Source organism: Pygocentrus nattereri, chromosome 23 (genome assembly GCF_015220715.1).
Source record: "Pygocentrus nattereri isolate fPygNat1 chromosome 23, fPygNat1.pri, whole genome shotgun sequence".
NCBI classification, from domain to species: Eukaryota; Metazoa; Chordata; class Actinopteri; order Characiformes; family Serrasalmidae; genus Pygocentrus; species Pygocentrus nattereri.
The window spans coordinates 28,912,225-28,930,261 of NC_051233.1; the positions used below are offsets into that span (position 1 = coordinate 28,912,225).

At 40.1% G+C, this 18,037-nt stretch overlaps 1 protein-coding gene across 1 annotated transcript in view; it reads right to left on the bottom strand.

The window, feature by feature from the left end:
- Positions 1-5,129: 5,129 nt before the first annotated feature.
- LOC108437020 overlaps positions 5,130-18,037 on the bottom strand; it is a 59,536-nt gene continuing 46,628 nt past the window's right edge. The window contains 4 exon segments of the mRNA XM_037533705.1: positions 5,130-5,692; positions 6,531-6,713; positions 10,053-10,235; positions 16,478-17,182. Of these exon segments, the coding sequence (XP_037389602.1) occupies positions 5,421-5,692; positions 6,531-6,713; positions 10,053-10,235; positions 16,478-17,182 (1,343 nt within the window). The 3' untranslated portion in view covers positions 5,130-5,420.

The following is an 18,037-nucleotide window of genomic DNA, read 5'->3' on the forward strand; positions in this document are numbered from 1 at the left end:
ACGATAAAATTCTGAATAAAATCAAATCAGGTCTGAACATCTTACAGTTGGACGCTGTCTTACTAAGCATGTTAAAAATGAGTTATTTTCCTAATGGCACAAACCTGACATATTCACAGTTCATACTGTCGTCACAAGAGGGCAGCAGATGATAGAAGTCTAGCTAAAGCAGAAAATGTTACAACTAGGTCTGGCGTCCAGAAAGCATTGTGGCATTAAATGATTATATTTGTAAATATTAAAACCACATAGCGGATCTGTTTTGCTGGCGTTTATTCTACAGTTCTTAGGAAATGTGGATGGATGTGTGTAGAGGAACTCAGACTTTCAGAGAGAAACTAATAGGACATGTCCGAGAGCAATAACACCAGCATTTTAGTCCAGTGGTTCTTGATCCTGGTCCTGCATGCTGGTTCCCTGCTCTAACACACCCAGTTCAACTCAGAAAGAGTTTGTTGATTAGTTAATTAGCTCAGAAAGAGTAAAGAAGCTGCTGTATTTTGATAACCGCAATTCTGATCACCGTGATCAGCTCAACAATGGAGCAAAGGAAGAAGCAAAGGAAACAAAGTAATGATAAGTTTCTGGTCCACCTGAGTGTTCCTTAGAAGAAACTTTGGCTCTGAATGAAGGTGTGGGTTCAATTTGGTAATGTGGATGAGATTCTATTGTCATCAATGGTCTGACATAGAAAAAAAAACATAATAATAATGGCCAATTTGTAATTGTAATTCTATATGGCACATGCTAAACACACCTGTGCTGCCCCCAGCAGATTTTCTACAATGCATCAAAGCCAGTGCTTTCCCATAAACATGAATTTAATATTGTAGCGCTAGCTTGCGTACACTTTGTGACACATTTTGTCACACAAGGTATGTAAAATAGACTAGTTATATGTATATCTCAGCAACATATAATATCAGCCTTAGATTTGCAATGTATAGCTAATAGTACACGCCAACACATTCCAAAAAAGCCTCTTTATGTACAATATATATGTCCCTATGTTTGCCCTTTGCTATGGATATAGAGCAATACGTACATAACAGGATCTCTCAGTAGCCTCCTGGTGCAAACAGAATAGGAAAGCCCATAGATTTTGTCCAAATATCAAACCTCTTTCAAATAGCGATCAATGCAGGTGAGCTGAAAGCAAATGAACAGCACTTCCTCCCTTTCTTTAGTTTTGGAAGAGGGGGGATGGAACAGTCCCCCTATAGTTGGCATCTGTATACTGATCAATCATATAATACTGACATCTCTAAATGAGAAATATTAGATATATTCACTAGATTTAAGATGATTTTACTTGCTGGGATACAACCTATAATTAAGAATAGTTATCTACATTTGATTAAACTTAAACTTTAATTTAAACATAAAATAGGCCCAAGTATGGAGACTGAAAGTGAAATGTGGTGAAAGTGTGCCATATTTCCTTCATTTAAGTATAAAGCTTGCTGATTTCTCAGTGTCAGTATTAGCTACTATTCACAAATTTCTTTTGTCTGTCTTATTATTTGAAAACTTTTTTTTTTATCCGCCATGCATACCGCCCCTTGTTATGTCCAAATAACTCAATTTTAGTTTCATCAGTCCACAGCACCTTATTCCAAAATGAAGCTGGCTTGTCCAAATGTGCTTTAGCATACCTCAAGTGACTCTTGTGCTCAGAAAAGGCTTCTTCTGCATTACTCTCCCATACAGCCTCTCCTTGTGCAAAGTGCACTGAATAGTTGAACGATGCACAGTGACACCATCTGCAGCAAGATGATGTTGTAGGTCTTTGGAGCTGGTCTGTGGGTTAACTATGGCTGTTCTCACCATCCTTCGCCTCTGCCAATCTGCGATTTTACATGGCCTGCCACTTTGGACCTTAACTAGAACTGTGCCTGTGGTCTTCCATATCCTCAATGTTCCTCACAGTGGAAACTGACAGATGAAATCTCTGAGATAGCTTTTTGTATCCTTCCGATAAACCATGATATTGAACAATCTTTGTTTTCGGGTCATTTGAGAGCTGTTTTGAGGCTCCCATGTTGCCACTCTTCAGAGAAGATGCAAAGAGGAGAAACACTTGCAATTGGCCACCTTAACCCTTTCTCATAATTGGATTCACCTGTGTATGTAGGTCAAGGGTCACTGAGCTTACAAAACAAATTTTGTGTTCCAATAATTAGTGCTAAATGTATTCAAATCAATAAAACATCAAGGGTGCCCAAACTTATTCACCTGCCTAATTTTGTTTAAATAATTATTGCATACTTTCTGTAAATCCTATAAACTTCATTTCACTTCTCAAATATCACTGTGTTCGTCTGCTATATGATATATTTAACTGACATTGCTGATCCGAACAACCAATGATTTATAAAGGCAAATCATGAAAATTATCAGGGGTGCTTTTGCATACCACTGTATAAATAAATTTCAGTTTATTGATTGCATATGCTGTATTGTTTGCAAGATGTTGCAGATTTTTTCTTCTGTAAGCTTTTATGAAGCACATTATGACGAGCTTCTCTCCATAGTCATGAAAACGGATGGCAGCTCCCTCCTTCTGCTAAAGCGTAGCTGGGCATTCCAAAGTCTACTACTATAACACTATTCAAACCCTCTGATTCAGAGTGCATAAGATACTGGACAAATCTCAAACCTTCAGACATTAAAAACACCACAAAGAAAAAAAAACTTATTATCAGCTTTTATTAAAACTAATTAAATGAGAAAACTAATTAAAATGAGAACTCAAACACCTCTGAAACCAGAATAGGACTGACCAGATTCTCATTGCCATGTTCAGTTTTACTATGGATCTGCAGGATTACAAAAAAGAAAATGGCCAAAAGATAAACAAATCATTCAAGCAGGAGGATGAAGAATGTATCACCTATTTTAGTTAAACTGAAAGCTCTCTCCTTTACCAAAACCCCAAAACTCAAATTGTTGACTCTACATGGTAGATAGATAGAGAGATACATTAACTGCAGCAGGGGTGGCACCACACCCCCAAAAGTGGTGGCACAAAACATATGGTTAAAAAACAAAACAAAACAAGAAAAACAGTTGGCCTTTTATTCACTGTTATTTAAAATTTTCTTTTAATTGAAAATGATTAAATATAGTTATTATTTTCTTTGTCAGGTCACTCCCTGTTTTTTGTAAATGCTCGGCTACACTGAAAATGAGGGTTGCCCTCAATGTACTTCCGAGTCAAAATAAAGGTTGATTGATTGATTGATTGATTAATATTTTAGATTTTGTTATGTTAAACTAAACTAAAAAAATAGAAATTGAGCAGTAAATTTACAGAAAAAATCACACATGTGGTTGCATTCTCTGTGGGGATGTGTTGACTTATTTACTCTTAGAAAATCAACAAAAACAAGTCGTTGGACGGGGGAGGGGTAAGCAAAATCAGCGTCTGACTGGACGTTGCACCCTTGCATTCATTTCTGGGAGATGGAATATTCAAGTAAATCAGCCTCTGATCTACAAAACTACTGTATAGGCTGAAACTTTGTAAAAGTAAATACGCTGTCCTGTGTGAAAGTTTGTGCACCCCTGGTGAAATGACACGTTACGACATCCTCTGTTTCTGCACATTTTAACCCTCTGTTGCATAATGTTGCCTCAGAGCAACAAACTCATATTGTTTTGGGTCATACTCAGCTTCATACTAAGCAAAGTGTCTCATGAGTGCTAACATTGCAACAAGTGAATCAAATGTGCAGAATTAAGTATTTTTTATCAAGGTAGGCCTATTATCAAATTTTCAAGATCTAAACAGCTTTCTGTTCAGTATTTTAATTTATTGCAAAGAACAAAACCATTTCTGATATTTATATTAAAAACATTTTGAACATGCAGGCATCTCCAAACATTTGATGGGTGATGTGTATTACATAGGAAGGTGTCAGCACAAAAACAGTGGTGTCTATGTGTATGCATGGACCTGTGTCGAGTAGCAGCACCCAGAGGTCTATGTTTATGCATGGACCTGTGTTGAGTAGCAGCACCCAGAGGTCTATGTTTATGCATGGACCTGTGTTGAGTAGCAGCACCCAGAGGCATCCCAAACCTACTGCCCCCGTTTGAGGCCACTAGAGCTTGGCAGCATCCTCCAGCAGCGGATCTGTTCTGAGACTGAACCTCAGGGCAGTTATTAGCAGGCTTGGTGAATAAAGGTGGCTTTATTCAGGAAGGCTCTCCAGCGTGTAATCAAAACTGCCCAGTCCATCTCAGGAGCAGCCTTCCCCACACTACAGGACATTTATCACACCAGGGTCATTAGAAGGGCACAAAACATCATCAGGGACAGCACACACCCCCAGCACAGACTCTTCACACTCCTACCTTCAGGCAGACGTTACAGGAGTGTAAAGTCCAGGACAACTAGACGGACCAACAGTTTCTATTCACAGGCCATCAGGCTGGTGAACACCTCACTAACTACCTCCTCCCCCCTTCCCATTCTGAACTGATTTAACCTGGCACTCAACAACTGCACCTTATCTGCACTGTACTGCTGCTGTTAGAACAATATTGTTTACATCTATTACTGCACAGAGTAATATTGTTTACTGTTTACTGTTTATATCTGTTTTCATCTGTCACTTGATGCACTTTATGAACAGCTGCTCCACTTACTTGTACATACGCACGTGTAACTTTAATTGTATTTCAACTTTGCACATGCTGTACACTTTTTTGCTTTTACCTTTTACTACTGTTTTTTAAAGTTATTCTTATATTTTCTTTTTTTTTATTCTCTTAAGAGTATATATGGTGAATGGAGGAAGAGCAAAGTAAGAATTTCATTGTACAGTGCAACTGCCTGTTCTGCTGTGCACATGACAATAAAACTCTTGAATCTTGAATCTTTCACAGTCTTTTGTTGCCCCTGTCCCAACTTCTTTGGAACGTGTTGCAGGCATCAAATTCAAAATGAGTGAATATTTTCAAAAAACAATAAAGTTTATCAGTTTGAACATTAAATATCTTGTCTTTGTAGTGTATTCAATTGAATATAGGTTGAAAAGGATTTGCAAATCATTGTATTCTGTTTTTATTTATGTTTTACACAACGTCCCAACTTCATTGGAATTGGGGTTGTATACATCGTTCAGCATTAATGGGCCTTTGCTATTTTATATTGAGATGTTATTCTTGAATTGTTATATTTGATTGTGCAGTCATTCACAGGGAGGCAAACCCATCCCGCATCATTACTTCTGAAAGACTCAGCCTCTCTGAGATGCTCTTTTTATACCCAATCATGTTACTGACCTGTTGCCAATTAACCACCAGGTTAGGGTTCATTTCAGTGATGTGGAAGAGATTATATTCTCATTGTGATCAACTATACACAGATACTAAAAAACAAAAAATATGTTCTACCACTGTTAAACAACAGCTCACTTTTTCAGTTTATGTTCCACTGCAGCTGTATCCTCATTGTCTTCTTTGCTGGACGAGAGTCTGAAAAATTTTCCAATTTTTGGAAACTGAACTTTTCCTTTTGGTTTTTGAACAGATTTGGGAATTGCCGGTAAAGATCTGCTGCTGTGGGCTGAGACACTGGAACGTGCTGATCCATAAACAGAATCAGAGTCAGGTCCTGATCGAGATCTGAAAGAGCCATATGCAGAACTTCCCAGAGACCAGGTATCTGACTTCTCTTTACTCACTAGAAAGGATAATAAAGAAAACAGGGAATGAAAAAGTGTAACATAAGGTCTAGATTGGGATAACATGAATCATTTATTAAATAGATTCTAATGTAAACTTTTAATTAAGCATGAAAGGCACCATGTGATCTGAGCATAACTGGCAAGCAAATGTAACCAGAGTATGAAGTGGCTTGAGTGACCAAAGTCTTAAGACACTTACATCATTCACCTTTTTTTTTTAATCATTTCAGCTACAGTATATATCAGGTTATAAATAAATCCACCATTAAAAAAACCTTTTTATTATACAATGTTTTGTTTGCAAGATATTGCAAATACTTTCTTCTTCTACAAGTATTTAGAAAGCACATGACAACATAGCTCAGCAGGCAAAGGGACTATCTTTAGCCATGATAACAGATGGCAGCTGTCTTTCTTCTGGGGCATGGCTGGGAAATTGTGCTTTACTATATTCAAAACTACATAATTTCAGCTACACTATATGACCAAAAGTATGTGAACTACCCTCCTAACTATTGAGTTCAGGTACATCAGCCACACCTATGGCTCGCAGGTGTGTGAAAACAAATTTATAACCATACAATCTCCATAGACTGTCACAAGATGCCACTTTTGCCAAAAGTAGTTGCAGGAAATTTCTGCCCGGCTAGATCCGCCCCCAGTCAATTGTAAGTGCTTTTATTGTACAATGGGTGAAAAACACTATGCAGGCCATTTGCTAAACGAAAAGATTTATATACAACATAAACTGTCCACTTTTAAAAAGAAGAAATTATTATTATTGTTAATTAAAAACATAACATCAGTTTAAAAATGTAAAAGTGCAAAACTCACTGGTTAGTGGTTCTCTCATGCTATCAGACCTTTCCAAATGCAGAGATTCAGGAATAGATGTTAAAGAACCAAATCCAGAGCTGTGAGATGAGTCTTTAGATCGTGTTGATGATCGTGATGGTCCTAATCGTGATCTAAATGATCCTCCTACAGAAGATTTATCTGAGCTCTTCTCTCTGCTCACTGTAAAGAATGAGGAAAGGAACATGGTTCAGTTTTTCACTCACTGGCCTTCATTTATCATCATCATCATCATCATCATCATCATCATCATCATCATCATCATTGTCGTTAACCGCTTAAACCAGACAGGGTCGCAGTAGCAGTTGGGAGAGCAGAAAATCCCAGATGACCCTGTCCCCCGTAACTTCCTCCAGCTCATTCCCAGGGACCCCAAGCCGCTTCCAGGCCAACTTCGAGATGTAATCCCTCCAGCGGGTCCTAGGACGACCCAGGGGTCTTATCCCGGTAGGCTGTGCCTAGTACACCCCCACCGGGAGGCGTCCAGAGGGCATCCGAACCAGATGCATGAACCACCTCTGCTGGCTCCTCTCAATGCAGAGGAGTAGTGGTTCTACTCCGAGCACCTCCCAGATGGCCGAGCTCCTCACCCTATCAAATAGAGTGTAGCCTGCCACCCTGTGAAGAAAGCTCATTTCCGCCACTTGTATTCGCAATCTCATTCTTTCGGTCATTACCCACAGCTCATGACCATGGGTGAGAGTCAGGATGTAGACCGACCAGTAAACAGAGAGCTTTGCCTTATGGCTCAGCTCCCTTTTCACCACTACAGTCCGGTACAGCATTACTGCTGCCACCTCTCCCAGCCTGCGGCCAATCTTACGATCCCTCTTTCCATCACTCATGAACAAGACCCCAAGATACTTAAACTCCTCCATCTGGGGGAAGTCCTTTCCCCTTACCTGGAGTGGGCATGCCATCCTTTTCCGAGCTAAGACCATTGACTCCGACCTGGATTTGGAGGTGCTGATCCACATACCAACCACTTCACACTCAGCTGCAAATTGCTCCAGTGAGTGCTGGAGGCATCCATGTGATTCAGCCAAAAGAACAACATTGTCTGCAAATAGCAGAGATGCCACCCTCCGGACTCCACACATGATGCCCTCCTATCATGAATAGGAGTAGAGACAGGGCACAACCCTGCCGGAACCCAATGTTAACATTGAAAGGGTCGGACATAATGCTGAGTATACGAACACAGCTCTCGCTCTGGGAATACAGAGATCGGATGGCCTGGAGTAGTAGCCCCGGTACTCCATACTCCCAGAGGACCTCCCCCAGGATATCTCAGGGAACCCGGTCGTAAGCCCTCTCCAAATCCACAAAACACATGTAGACTGGGTTGGCAAGCTCCCATGTCCCTGAACAATCCACGAGAGGGTGAAAAGCTGGTCCACTGTTCCACGGCCAGGACCGAATCCGCATTGTTCTTCCTCAATCTGAGGTTCAACTATCAGTCGGAGTCTCCTTTCCAGCACCTTGGCATAGACTTTCCCAGAGAGGCTGAGCAGTGTGATACCACAGTTGACGGCTCAGCACCTCTCTTTACCCAAGAGTCCAGAACATATGATCCCAAGTCAGATGAAATGACAACAAAGTGGATCATTGACCTCTGACCCAAGGAGCTCTGGTACCATGTAAGTGATACTTTATTTTTAATCCCACAAATGGGGAATTCCACTTCTGCATTTAACCCATCTGTGAAGTGAAACACATACACACTAGGGAATACACACACTCTAGGGGGCAGTGAGCACACTTGCCCGGAACGGTGGCCAGCCCTATCCACTGCGCTCGGGGAGCAATTGGGGGTTAGATGTCTTGCTCAAGAACACCTCAGTCATGGACTGTCGGCACTGGGGATCAAACCGGCAACCTTCCGGTTACAGGGATACACCCAGCAGGATACACCCTAGACAGGTCACCAGTCCATTGCAGGGCATTAAAAAGTAATAAAAAAGTAATAACAACATGAGTAAATGTGTAAAATGTGTCATACTCAGTTCCCTAACCTCCAGCTCATGACTGCTCCCTCATGAACATCCTTATGAACATCCTTGTGTTTGAACTTGGTGTTTGTTATGGACAATCCATGCCTGGCACAGAAGTCCAATAACAATTCACCATTCAGGTTTAGATCGTGCAGGCCGTTCTTCCCAATCACGCCTCTCCAGGTCTCCCAGTCATTTCCAACATGAGCATTGAAGTCCCCCAGTAAGACTACGGAGTCTGTAGGTGGGAGCCTTTCCAGAACCCCACCCGCTCGCTCCAAGAAGGCTGAATACTCTAACCTGTTTGGTGCGTAAGCACACACAACAGTCAGAGTTTTCCTCTCTGCGATTTTAATTCGCATTGAGGAGACCCTCTTGTCCACTGGGACAAACTCCAACTGCACAGCCGCCAGCAGGGAACTCGTGAGTATCTCACACCCGCCCGGCACCTCTGTGCAACCCCTAAATAGGAGAGGGACCAACCCCTATCAAGGAGTTTGGTTCCAGAGCCAACACTGTGGGTGGAGCCCAACTATATCTAGTTGGTACCTCTCAACCTCCCAAACAAGCTCCATCTCCTTCCCCCCTAGTGAGGTTACATTGCATGTGCCAAGAGCCAGTTTCTGCTGCAAGGGCCCCCTGCAATCTCCCACTGCATGTGCACCACTGCACTGCTCCCCCATGCTGGACCTTGCGGGTGGTGGGCCCACATGGTACCACACGTTGCCTCTTTGGGCTGAGCCTGCCTGGATTACATGGGCTGCCCGGCCACCAGGTGCTGGACGGAGGACACTATTCCCAGGCCTGGCTCCAGGGGTAGGCCCCGGTGACTGTATCCCAGGCAGTGTAGACGGTATCCTGTGCCCATTTTTCATGGTGGGTTCTTGGATCGTGTTAGTCTGGGTCTTCACTCCAGACCTGTTTGCCCAGGAGCATATTGCTCCCAATGACAGCTCTGAAGATCCCTAGACCACACAAGCCCTTCCTCCATGACAAGGCCCCGATCCAGGAAGGATCATCACCTTCAAACATCCTTTATTTAATTACTGTCTAAGTTTAACCAACTAAAGAACAGACAGAAAAATGCTGGCTTATATTTAGTTGATATTTTCTGGGTGTGGTAAAGGTATGTAACAGTGCTGGCTCCGGTTTTTATTTTAAAGGTAGCTGCAGTTGTGCACCATGTGGAGTCCTCATCTTGAGAGATTCCATTATGAAACCTTTTCACTCTGAAGCTGTTTCTACTCATTCCCTCTATAACATTGAGTGTCTTTTCAAGATTTTACAATTTTGCTTAAACAGTAACACACACACACACACACACACACACACATGTTCTAAGCCGCTTCTCCTTCAGGGTTACGGGGGGTGCTGGAACCTATCCCAGCTGTCATTGGACGGAAGGCAGGATACACCCTAGACAGGTCGCCAGTCCATTGCAGGGCATTAAAAAGTACTAAAAAAGTAATAACAACATGAGTAAATGTGTAAAATGTGTCATACTCACTGGTTGGTGGTTCTCTCAAGCTATTAGACCTTTCCAAGTGCAGAGATTCAGGAATGGATCTTAAAGATCCATTTCCAGAGGTGTGAGATGAGTCTATGGAATGTGCTGATGCATAAAAATCTGCTGTTCGTGATCTGAATGATCCTCCCACCAAAGATTTATCTGAGCTCTCCTCCATGTTCACTGTGAATCACGGGGGGAAAAGAGAATGATTTCATTTTTCAGCTCTGTAGCTTTAAAATCTTCTTCTTCTTTCGGCTGCTCCCTTTAGGGGTCGCCACAGCGGATCATCTGCCTCCATCTTGCCCTATCCACTGCCTCCTCTACTTTTACACCAACCATCTCCATGTCCACCTTCACTACATCCATAAACCTTCTCTGAGGTCTACCTCTTCTCCTTCTGCCTGGCAGCTCCATCTCCAACATTCTTTGACCAATATATCCACTATTCCTCCTCAACACATGTCCAAACCATCTCAACCTGGCCTCTCTGGCTTTATCTCCAAACTGCTCCACCTTCACTGTCCCTCTGATCTGCTCATTTCTAATCTTGTCCAGACTTGTCACTCCCAACGAAAATCTCAGCATCTTCATCACCGCCACCTCCAGCTCAGCCTCCTGTCTTTTAGACAGAGCCACAGTCTCCAAACCAGACATCATAGCAGGACGCACTACTGTCTTGTAAACCTTCCCTTTACTCTTGCTGCTATCCTTCTGTCACACATCAGCCCTGTGTCTCCACCCACTCCATCCTGCCTGCTCCCTCTTCTTCACCTCTTTTCTGCACTGTCCATTGCTCTGGATGGTTGACCCAAGATATTTGAAGTCATCCACCTTTACGACCTCTACTCCTTGCATCATCACCTTTCCACCTGCCTCCCTCTCATTCACACACATGTATTCCGTCTTGTCTCTACTGACCTTCATTCCTCTCCTCTCCAGTGCAAACCTCCACCTCTGCAGATTCTCTTCCACCTGCTCTCTATTCTCACCACAGATTACAATGTCAACTCGGATCGCTGGATTCAAAGTCCAGAGTGCTATACTGTATTTAATCCTTTATAGTACAGAGGATCTGATCTTATAGCTCCAGAAATCTATAAAATGGCTGGGTATTTTAAAGGGAGCATAAGCTCTGACCAATAAAATGGTCCATTTTTTAACTTTAAAGGTAGCTGCAGTTGCCATGTGTCACAGAATCAGCAAATAAACAGTGACTGTGCATTAAAACCTGCAGAAGTCTGTTCTCTGTAGAGGATAATGTATTCACTCTCAGAACTCTAGTTTCATTTTGCACACAATTTTTGGTATTTTGGACAATTACAATTACAAAAATAAAGCATTAAGCTGAGATCATCACACGTCATATGCTGTTATTTTCAGGAGACTCTGAGCTAATCATGTATGCCATTTTTTGACATGTAAGGGTTAGTGCTAACAGCATTTTGATATCTTTATGTATTTGGCAATATTTTAAAAAACCCAACACCTACAAAAAATAATTTTGCTTATACAGATTTTGAAAAATAACTGTCGCCTCTGTCACGATTCCCTTTGTCTCTGGGGTCTTTTTGGACTCCTTCTCCCAGAACTCCCTGGGAAACCACATGACTCCTGCCTCGCTTTCATGCTCCAATCAGCACTTTAGCTCTCCAGAGTACTGATCATGTCCACCTGCAGCTAGGTAGGTTCTTTGCAAGGTATTGCTTCTGTCTATACAGCTAATGAGCATTCTTATCGATTTTGTTATTCTGGTTCTGACTTCTTGCTCTGTTTTTGACTTGACTTTTTGCCTGACCCTTTTTTTTATTGTTTGCCTTTATGTTTATGCTTCTGTGTTTTTTGGCCTTTTTGGATCTGACCTATGCTCGTTTATGGACTTTGGATTTTGGATTGTGTTTATCAGTAAAGCCTCTCGTTCTACTTTTACCCACGAACGTCTGTGTCGTTCTGTCTTGTTACATATTCCTTTTCAGAAATTGTTAGTCTGGAGTATCTGTGAGCTGAAAATGTTACAATTCTGATTGAGGTTCATGATATTGTTTATTATTGAGTACAAATAAATGATGAGCATAAGGTGGCCATGTTTTTGATTTTTCAAAACATGTTATTTTCCTTTGTTATTTGAGAAGTGGTAACACACACTCACCTTGTCCCCTCGCTTCTTTGTATTGAAACGACTCTTTGTCTCATGGCCTTAAGATGATCCCAATCATTCCCCTTATCTGATTTGCATATTTAATATCAGATTTTTAATGCTCAAAATTAATGTAAATTAAGAGAGCTAAATATTTTTAACTTAAGACAATGTTAATCATATTTACTGTTATTTATTTGTTATATTATTCATTTATATTTCAACAATATTTCATCATATTTTTATTATTTATCTGTTAAAATGTGTTTAAGTGCCTGTGAAGATTTAAGTGCATTCAGTCTAGTGGATTGGAACTCTTGTTTTGCGTTACTCCACCCCCTCTCTGCTCTCGGCATAGAAACTGCAGAGGTTCTGTATGTGGACATTGCATGTAGAGCACATGGGCTTATATGTGCCTCAGTCTGACTATTTCTGTGGTCATTATCTGCATTTAGCTGTAAATGTTTGCACTAAACTCAGTCAAAGCTTATCAGAGGACTGTTTGGGACATGAGAAGTTGTTCGAGGACGTACACCTGCTGTGGAGATTTAAACTCAAAATTTAGATTTAGACATAAATGTAGGATTTGAATGGTGGTGAATTGGGTCACTCTTTTAGCCCTTTTGTTGACATATCAAGGCTAAATCAGTAACCTAATAGCAGGTTTTTCAGTGGAGTTTGGCACTGGATTTCTGGATGTGGGTTGGTTAGAGCTGGGTTTTCAATCTGGTTAGTTGGGTCTGCTGAGTGATCTGATGTGCAATTTGTTATTTTTAACTCTTAGTTTATACTATGAAGGCTAAAAGCAGAGATACAACATACTGGTAATAAGTGGGTTTTTGGTGATTTTGGAGCAGGATTGCAATATGAGAATTATTGGTGTTTTTTGATGCTCCTGTCAAGGTGGCTAGGGAGGGCTGGGTCTGCTGAGTGTTCTGATGTGTATTATGGCTGTAGCTTAAACCATTCTGAAGTAATGAACCCAAACTTTTACACACGACTGTACAAACAAAAACAGGACTATTCTTTTTACATGAAAAGACATTGCAGGAACATGGTGTAAGACCAGTTACCTCTTTTTACTATAATAATTTAGGCCACACAGCCAGTGTTTTACAGAAATAATTGCACATTATTTTCATGGTAGCCACACCATTCAATTAGCTTAAATACACAAATAAAATATTTTGTTATTTTTACATGATATTCTATTCAATTCTATTACCACATTAAAGTAAAACATTTTAAACTCTGCAATGGTGCAAACCTGCTCCCTTCCAAAGGACACTCCTGTGTACATTCCTTTGGGAGAGATTTAGATGCTTGAGCTAACACACATCAAATCACAATGGATTTTTCATTTGTTAATTTTTATTTATTATAATGGTAGTGTTTCTGGAGCAAATGAGCACTTGCTGCCAAGATAAATAACTGATGCCTTTTATTGTCTGTTTACAATAAAAATGATGATGCACTTAAAATGTATATCATGTATGACTATGTAGAACCATAATCAGATCAGTCACTTAGACATTCCGGTAGAAATAATAATCCATTCCATATGATGTTTTAAATACTTGGACATGTGCAGTTAAAGCTCAATGATGTCCTTAATCCTTTAAATGTATTAACATTTCTGCATGTATGATGTAATAATATTCCCCAAGTTGCCCGTAATGTCTCTAAAATATTAATTAAAAAAAAATTAGTAAACTACAAATGTAAGAAAACATTCCACATGATTGAATCCGGTTCTGTTGGGTCCTGTTTTTAATCAGATGTATTTTTGCTGAACGTGCCATCGTTAATGAAAATGGTTAGTTGGAATATAAAAACTTAACAGACATCATGTTATGGTGGATTAATGTGATATTTTTCTTGATGGAGGTAAACTTAGGTCTAGCAGCCTAGCTAAGTGGTCAGGTGAGTAGAGGATGCTGAAGACTGACCTGTGGCTCTGTTGCTTGATTAGTTATTCTCTTTTCCTCTCAGCTCCACCTCTCTCTCTTCTTTTTATCCACTTTGTGAAGTTCTGCACACAAACTGTGATGCTGTAGGCAAGTTAACTAACTAAGCTAGCATGCCAGCTAGGTGTACTGCACAGCTCTGTTTTAATACCATTTATTACATGATGTATACAGTGTCTGTGCTTTAAGAAGACCAATCAGATGAGAGATCAGGGGCAGAGGAGCGCTAATGGCTTTTAATTACATACACATTTATATTCCTTATTTCAGCTATAATATTATGAGGGCAGGTGTCTTGTTACTTTTGAAGCTTGTAGATCATCACTAGAACATGCAAACAACAGAATTATACAGAATGTTCTCCTTTGTGCAGTAAATTCTGCCAGTTTTGTGAAAAGCAGTGTAGCCCTATGAGAATATACTACCCTTTAATAATAAATAGTTGATGTAATAAATACTTTACATAAATAGAGTTCATGATTTGAATAAATAAGGTTTATTTAGACCTTTGATAATGAGAGTTCATTACATTGAGTGTGTGGTGACGTCATGTTAAACGAGTAATGTAATGCAATATGCATACAGGGTTTGAAATGTATATTTTTGTTTGCTTCTTTATTATTTTCTGAAGGATGTAAATGTCAGAAAGATGTTTCTATTAATGTGAAGGAAGTTTCTAAAGATGCGTAGTCTTTCGTTATGGCTTCATTTCTGTAACCAGTCAGAAGCTGGCGAGTTAAGAGGTCGCCGGGAGTGTTGTGGTTTTTTTTTGAGGAAGAAGGGAAAACGGAGATACGGAGGTGTGCGTGTGAAGTCGTGACCCGTGATGATAAGTTCAAATAGAAATATGTAACCCATGTATTTCTGACCAGTAAACATAGTAGTAACCTTAGTGAACGACGAGTGAACTTATAACGTCGCTACAATGACTTTGGGACTGTTTATGAATACCTACTGCTACTCGTGGTAAACGTTCGGACAGTCGGCCGTTTTTCGTTACTGTAAGTTTCCACGTGAGTTAGCTGTGTCGTGTGCTTGGGACGTCGGACATTGTTCGCCAGTCCGGGGAGCAGGCTGTGTCGTGTAAGGAGCCCAAGGACATTGTCTAAACTACGGGAGAAGTTTACACCGCTGGAAGCATCGTCTGCAGCGAGGTGCTGTGCAACGCGTGTTGTCCATGCCCGCAGCTCATGGACGCTGTGCTCGCAGGAGCCAGGAACCTTTTCTCCTTCATACGTCGTCACGTCTCATTCGATGCCTGCTCGGATTATTGCTACGCACTCAAGCATCTCTACTGCTTCAACAGCGCTGACATTGGGGTAATTCATTATAGTTTGCCGGCTTAGTTTAGCTTTAGCTTATAAGTTTCCTTTTCTATTGTCTATATTCTATTTTACAAGAGTGTATTACTGTGAAGAGAATATTTGAATGTAATATTTCCTGATTAGGGTGAATCTTTGGTATATTGGGTAAAGAGAACTAAGTGGATATATCTAAGGATTTAAAGCTATACCGGAGGGGTATAGGATATTTATTTGACAATAAAGCTAGTGGAACAAGTTGGGTTTAGTCAGGAATTCCTGAAAAAGAGTTCCTAAGCGATGGAGGCCATGATGGAGTAAATAAGAAAGCATAGTTTGGGAGAAGGACGATCCCTGAAGCTCCACATCTCTCCTATTTACATTCCTGTAAATTTCCGTCTCAATTTTTTCACCTCACCACTTCTCAGCATTTTAATTAATCAGGAAGTAGATGCTAAAAAGTGACATTTAAATAACACACCTGTTACATTTCATGTCAGTTTCAAAAGCAGTTTTTTAAAAAGCTGCATGAAGTTAATCTTTGTACTTGTCGTAGCCTCCAAAATTCACTGTTATTATTCTTCATAACTTTCATATTTCATTAGCTACATTATACAGGGTATGTAATTTATACCCTTAACAGAAGAAGCTGTCACAATTGTTTTTTCTACTGAAATTCGACCCATTTTTCCATAAATCTGGGTTTTAAACTATAAACAGATAAGCATCTCTTCAGTGACCTGCTCTGTAAAAATTATTTTAATAAAAAAAAGAATACAGAGCGTCTTAGATTTTTGGCTTTCAGCAGTAAATTGTAAGCATATAGTAATATGTTTGATCATAAAATTGAATTGAATTAGTTAATTTGAGGGGAGCTTTTACAAAAGTAAAATAAAATGAAAGATTTGCATTTATTTCATGCAGTTACTGAATAATTTGCCTTAAGATTTGGTCACGTGACTTCAGACAGACAAACCAAAATATACCCTGCAGAACAAGAGGCTAATAATAACCACTCACCTATCTGTGACCTGTTGTGCTTTTTCTGTTTCTTCACCTTCATCATCCTCTCTTTAGCTCTCTCTTCCTCTGCTCTCCTCTTCTCTTCCACCTCCTGTAGAATCTTTCTGTCCATTTCAAAAGGGCGTCCACTGTTTGCTGCCACCATCTCCTCTATCTTCTCCAGCAGCTCTGTGACCTGAGTGTCATCACTCCAGTTCTTATTGTTGAGAACATGATACCTGTTCCCACATTTCTCAACCAGCCACTGGAGCTCCTTCCCTTCACTCTCAATGTGATGTTCTATGGATATGTCTCCCAGACAGTCTCCACAGGTGAACAGCACTATAGTGTGACTCCACAGTGAATCAGTGAGAAGCTCCAAATATCCATCAAGTATTTTTCTCTCATTTTCTTTGAATACATTGACCACATTTACAACCAATAGTAGAGCATGAGGTCCTGGAGGACACAGAGACACACTGAGCACAATCTCCTGTTTCAGTAACTCAGTGCTCTCCTCTACAGGGTTATTACTCCACCATCCTGGAGCTTCAACCACAGTGATGTTTCGTCCTGCTACTTCTCTCTGTCTCTTCACACACTGAGCAGTTCTCTTTAACTCAAACTCCTCTCTGTTCAGGATGGTGTTTCCTGCTGAACTCTTTCCAATATTTGCAACACCTAGCAGCACAATCCTCAGCTCTGAGAGATGGTGAGTGTCACCTGAAAGAGACAGATATTGTGAGTCTGTAAGGCTTTTTGGTTTTCAGTCAGAAATTCTGTGTTATTTGTCAGTTTGGCAGCTGCATGTTTGATATTATTATCTAGTGTTGAATTCACAGCACTGATGGGAATAAAGGAGTGTAACTTTGGGTTGATCACTGCAGAGATTATACAGCACCTTCTTCTCCTGTTGCCAATGTTTGGATCCAGCAACTTTCATCATTATTTTAAAGTTCACTCAACATTTTGCTGACACTGAAAATTTCAACCTCAACCAAAATGATGTATTGAATGTAAAATGAACAGTGGACCAGCATCACCCTTTTATCTGGGATTATTTAACTTTTCATGTGTGTTAAAATGTGTTTACTGCTCTAAATTCATGAGTTTCTCAGCATGAAACTCATAACATTTTCTCACCATAACAATCATGATAAAATCTCATTATTGTAATATATTTTAGACCAAACATAAGTCATATTAAACAGCACTAATCCCTAAACAAACATGCACATTTTAGATGTAGATGAAATCTGTAAAACATTCCATTAACATTGATGTGGTACTGTAACAAACTGATTTGGAGAATGAGAAATAAAATTATGGTTATGATGCTATTTAACATTTATCTAAAAAATATATGCAAAAGACAGGAGTAAATAAATCTGATCTACACTGATCAACAGATTAAGTCCATAAAATATAATTTCATCAATGCCAATATGTTTCAAAACTCTTAAAACAAATGTTTGACAAAAATGATCAAATGCTTTATTATTATGAAAAACTGTATTTGATCAGCAAAGACATGTTTACTGGACGGAGTTTGCTTATTTAGTTTCACTGCTATATAGT